The sequence below is a fragment of the Bactrocera tryoni genome, chromosome 2 (genome assembly GCF_016617805.1).
Source record: "Bactrocera tryoni isolate S06 chromosome 2, CSIRO_BtryS06_freeze2, whole genome shotgun sequence".
NCBI lineage: Eukaryota > Metazoa > Arthropoda > Insecta > Diptera > Tephritidae > Bactrocera > Bactrocera tryoni.
This window is the reverse complement of record NC_052500.1, coordinates 32,224,097-32,230,096: the sequence shown is the minus strand read 5'-3', so window position 1 is coordinate 32,230,096 and position 6,000 is coordinate 32,224,097. Positions and strand designations below refer to the sequence as shown.

The window sequence follows — 6,000 nt, the reverse complement described above, 5'->3', positions numbered from 1 at the left end:
TCGGTCAAAATAAGCAAGCACTGGTTTCAAAGCCAATGAACAGAATTTATGCAACAAGGAAAATTCTTTGTGGTTGCAAAGAAAACAAAAAAAAAAAAATAAATAATAATTAAAATACAAAATAAGTAAAATAAAAATGTAATAATGTCGAAGGGCGCTTTGCGAAACGGCTGAGAAATTATTATTTAAAATTATTTATTGAGTTTGAATTTAATTTATTAATATTTTTACCATTATTATTATTTGCTATGAAAATTGTAAAACCCAGTAGGAAATTTAGCAGAGCGGTGAAATCAAGTTGCTGTATGGAAAACTTTTTTATTTGATGAGATATCTTAAGGAAATTTGGCTTGGTTTATTGTCCAAGGCAACGCTATAATATTTGAAGATTTTTTTCAGATTGGACTACTTTAGCATATAGCTGTCATACAAATTGAACGCTCAAAATCAAGTTCTTGTATGAAAAACTTTTTTATTTGACAATATATCTTTACGAAATTAGGTATAGATTTTTGCCCAAGGCAACGCTATAATGTTTGAAGAAATTTTTCAGATCGTACCACTATAGCATATAGCTGTCATACAAACTGAACGCTCAAAATCAAGTTCTTGTATAGACAACTTTTTTATTTGATGAAATATTTTAAAGAAATTTGGCTTGATTTATTGTCCAAAGTAACGCTATAATATATCAAGAAATTTTTCAGATCGTACCACTATAGCATATAGCTGTCATACAAACTGAACGGTGAAATCTAGTTCTTGTATGGAAAACTTTTTGATTTGATGAGATATCTTAAAGAAAAGCAACGCTATAATATTTGAAAAAAATATTTCAGATTGTACCACTTAGCATATAGCAAACTGAACGCTCAAAATTAAATTCTTGTATGGAAACCGTTTTATTTGATGAAAGCAAGCTCTTGTATGGAAACGTCTTTAATTGTGCAGGATATTCAGCTTCGGAGCAATCGAAGTTAACGCTTTTTCTTGTTATTATTCAAATTCGCATAAATACTTTTATATACTTAAAGTAATATTCTTCTATTCCTCCTTGTTATATGTTTAAATCCTTATAATTATTTAATTAGAAAGTATTTGCTTGAGCCTGTGTGGGTGATTAATAATCCTACTTGTAAAAGGGAAGCACAAATTTATTAAATACAATATATAAATCAATACAAATTTTACAAAGTCGTCAATCATTTAACATTACATCATTACTACCCAGTTTTAGATGCTTATATATAAAATAAAACGAACGAAAAATACTAAACATAACTTATTAAGATACATTTTTAATAATCTAGGCAAATATTTTACAACACAGCTGAGTGCAAATGTCATTCACATACACACACACACATATATTTAAAATTACTTTCTTCAAATTTTGTTTGGCCAAAGTGCTCATATTAAATTGTGATTTCAAAGAGGGCGCCATTTTAGAGAAATGTGTGGATTATAATTACATATGTTCAGTTTAACCAGAGAAAAATGAAGATTTTGTTGTTTAATTCGTGAGAAAGCTGAAATGTATAGATATAATTTTTTTAATAGCAAAACTTCAACATAAAAAACTCGTGTGTAAAAAATATGCAGCTCACCCAACACATATGCAAACAACACGCTTACATTTATACACACATTTGAAACACCTCCAAATAGATGGGAATTATAAATATGAAAAAAATAAAGTCAAAGTGCATCCAAAGGTTAAGGAGATCTATGAAACATTATATAAATAGAAATATGTATATATATATACGTATATAACTACATGCATATATATAGTAACAATGTAAATAAAAGTAATAATTTATGTACAGTAACATTTTGCATAAACACGCTTATGCACACCGCCAAGTCCACGAACATACTTACAAACATACATACAGTTGGTATGCGTTTGCGTGCAGCACATTTATATACGAAACATTTGTACTATATATACATACATACATACATACTCGTACATGTATGTATGCAAACAAAAGCTTGAATAATCACATAAATAAAAAATAAATCAATAACATAGTGAATTAATAATAAAAATTATTGAATTTTAAATAAAAATAATACATACATACAAACATGCATTAATAAAGAAAATTTCGATTTTGCCGCATCCTACGAATCCATATGCCTAACACACATTTGTTAATAATATAATACATACTAGTACATAGTACATACATATGGTTACGCTATTTGTACTTCCACACATACGAAAAAGAAGTGTGCGGGTGGCAAATGGTCGCATACCATCAGTAAACATTTAGTAAAAACAAAAAAAAGACAAAAAAAAATTTAAACGGATATGAAATTAATAAAACCTTGCATACATACAGAACTTTGTCAGTAACATGCTAAGTATGTAATAGTAACCAATTTTGGATCAAAACGTAAAATCTTAAAGATATAAAATTGAAGTATGTATACACTAAATCGTATAAAACGGCATACACTCAAGAAAATAATAATAAATAAAATAACATAAAAACGAGAAGCGAAAAAACACAATGTATAAGCGAAGATGAAAATAAGATAATAATGATAATGAAATAAAATAGTGAATAGATTATCTTAAAAATAAAATTATTAAAAATATTAACGAATAATTTCACAAAATGGTGATTTGACTTTCATTTGTAGCTCTTTGTTGGGGGGAAATGTTTTATTCATTCTATTTAAATTGTTAGAGAAATCTATAAAAAAAAAAAATCCATTCTCAAAACAAAGCTTCACATAGGGCTGCGAATTTGTTAATTAAAAAATTTGGATTAAAAATCCCAAAATTGGTACAAAAATTGAAAATCTAATTTAATTTATGCATTATTTGTAACCTTGACTTCACTTAACAGGAAAAGCGTCGTATTTATATCCATCTGAACGGAATTAGAAATTCCACTAAAGCAAAGCAAAAATACCCTCATTAATAATTGCAAATTGGTAAATATATCGTAATTATTGTTATCAATGTTTCTTTAAAATGAGTCAGCAAGAAAGATATATTAATGCTTTTGCAATATATAACATTTTATTTTAAATTTGATTTCTATTAAAAAAGTGTTAAATAATTTAGTTTTATATTTTTGCAATATCAATTTAAGCATTGTATCACTGTATTGATATTGAATTTAGTTTTACTTTTTTCCATTATCAATTAAAGCACTTTATCACTGTATTGTGCGGTTAACTCCATCGAAGGCCTCATTTTTGTGGTCGCTTACATTTGGACGTGCTTCATAGGTGCAAATTGTTACGCCATGGTAATGTGACTCGCTGAACTCACCACGTAGGCCTTTGTACAAGAAATGTGAAAAGTAAAAATTTTTTCTTTATAATTACAATCTATTATCATAACCTCACCAATATAGTAAATACGTGTCGCATCATCGCCGAAATTGGAAGGAAAATGCAATGATAAATGATGCACCGAAGAGAATGTGACCACCCTGAGGATAGATGGAAAAATTAGCAATCAATAAAATGTAAATAACCAAAAATAAAGAGTATTGTAATATTATTAACCACGCTCCTCATCAATTTTTTGTTTTATGTATTACAATTTATTTTCTCAATTAAACTTTTGTACACCAAAAAACCCTGTTATCTCTATAAGTAGATTTTATTTAGCAAATATAACTAAAAATCGGACACCTTTACATTTTTAATGGCAAATATAGTTTCATAAAAATTTTTATTTAATTGGGCTTACTTTATAATTAGTTATAAATATATACATATGAAATCTCTACTTACTTTGGTGAATATTCTATTTCTCCTCGGGGATCTCTTGTCAGTTCAAATTCTTGGTCAGCCTTGGCTCGTGCATCATCAAATGTCATTTTAGGCCGGTTCTTAAAACTAATTATATACTTTTTTGTTGTGCTTATTCGATAATTGAACATTACAATTTTCGTTTACTTACAGTCTTACTTTGTTCGGATGTGTATTGTCATTAGCACCCACAATTATTATACCTTTCAGCTTTATGTTACCGGTAAATGGTATGTTGAACAGTAATTCTTCATCAGCATCACTTTGCACGAACTGCGTTTGATATAAGAGATTTGATATTTTAGTTACATCTATGTATAGGATTTAAAGACTTACATCCGCATGATTCAATCGATTTTCATAAGCTTTGAACACTTTCTTTCCGCTTCCTTCGAGTTCCTCGTTCAGACACTCCAAATTGTCCATATCAATTTTTTTGAACAGTGAATACTCTATACCCATTTCCAGGGCATGATCGACATCAGTGGCTTCATGACCACAATCCTGTCCATGGTTATGTGAGTGGCCGTGCGGCATTGTGTCTTGTTTTATTAATGAGCTTAAATTATTTTAAAAATTACTAATCACTTTCTTTATAAATAAACAGTGCTTCTTAAATGCAATATTCATTCACAATAGAGCAATCACAGCTGATTTAGCTTGCTCCTTAGTGATGTGCTTCAAACGGGTACTTTAAAAACTTGTAAATTCGGGTTTCGTGCAGGACAAGCACTATAGAGTAAACATAATTATTACGAAATTAGGACGGCATTCGAGCACAGGAAGTATGTGCAGAAATATTCCTTGATGTACTCAGCCATTCGATAAGGTGTGGCATGAAGACCGTTTGTAACATACTTACATAAGTACATAAGTATGTCTATGTACCTTAATATGCTACTAGCCCGGCTGGTCGCCGCTGACCAGGCGACTTTTTTCTATTACTTAAATTTCTAAATTCGTGATATATTTTCAATGGAGGAACAATCAATTAATTCATAAAGTTATATAAAAGTTTTGAATATGAAGTAATCAATTTTGGTAAGTATAAATACTAAGGTACAAATAAAGAGCTTTTAGAGAGGCGACATTTTAATTTTCTTTTTATAATAAAATAATACTTATTTTGAAGCAACGGAGGATGTAGCCATGTGTAGAAATTCAAATGAGGAAAGTTCTCTGAACGCCATTCACTTGGAGTGGTCAGAAAAGATTCTTTTACATATGGCTTAAGCAGCTCACGACTTCCCGTCTTGGTTATTTGGTGCTCTGGGTAGCAAAGAGACATCCGTTTGAAAACGAGCTAAAGTGAGAAAGCGAAACATCCCCTCCGCAGAGTTGTGCGCAGGATTGGGGACCCGCCACGTAGAAAACAAATGAAGAAAATAGCCTTGGATGAGAGACCACTGCAAACGTATTAAAGATTACGATTTAAAAGCATGTACTTGGAATGTTTGGTCCCTTAATTGGGAAGATGCTGCTGGTTGATGCCCGCGTTGCAGTTACTTAAGTGGCCATATAAAGGAGTACAAATTCGGTGTGGAATTCGTGGTGGGAGAGAGACTCTGTCGCCGAGTACTTTCATTTATCCCGGTAGATGAACGTCTAGCAATAATTCGTATTAAAGCGAAGTTTTCAACATATCGCTTATATGCGTCCACGCCCCGACGGAAGAGAAAAACAATGTGATCAAAAATGTCTTGGAGCGCTCTTATGAGAGCTGCCCACGCTACGATTGTGATTGGCGACTTTAACGCCAGGGTGGGGAGAGAAGGTATCTTTGGCACTACGGCCGGTGAATTCAGTCTTCATGACGAAACATCCCTAGTAGGTTGAGGCTGATCGACTTCGCCGGCGCTCGAAATATGGTTGTCTAGTCCCCGGATCTAAAAGCCACCAACCGGATCGATCATGTTGTGATAGACGAAAGGCAAGTCTTCAGTGTTTTAGACGTGCGTCGACTCCGAAGTCCTAGCACTGACTCGGATTACTATCTTGTTGCAGCGAAGATATGCACCTGCCTCTGTGCAGCAAAAAAAGCACGTCAACAAACACAAGGAAGGTTCGGCGTTGAGAAGCTGCAATCACAACAGACAGCCAAACTTTTACTTGACTTGCACTCCTCCAGGGAACTGTGAACCTGTCAAACTCCTTACGTACAGCTGCAAACGAAGCTATTGGTTTTCGAAAAGAGCAAAAGAACAGCTGGTACGATGG

At 32.0% G+C, this 6,000-nt stretch overlaps 1 protein-coding gene across 1 annotated transcript; it reads right to left on the bottom strand.

Annotated features, from left to right (window-relative positions):
- Window positions 1-3,059: 3,059 nt before the first annotated feature.
- On the bottom strand, window positions 3,060-4,396 carry LOC120768291 (PITH domain-containing protein GA19395). Its single transcript, XM_040094918.1, has 5 exons — window positions 4,120-4,396; window positions 3,935-4,056; window positions 3,766-3,870; window positions 3,373-3,458; window positions 3,060-3,304 (listed from the first exon to the last, which is right to left on the bottom strand). Exons 1-5 carry the CDS (start codon window positions 4,318-4,320, stop codon window positions 3,180-3,182), a joined length of 639 nt encoding a protein of 212 aa, XP_039950852.1. The 5' UTR covers window positions 4,321-4,396; the 3' UTR covers window positions 3,060-3,179.
- Between the last annotated feature and the right edge of the window lie 1,604 nt (window positions 4,397-6,000).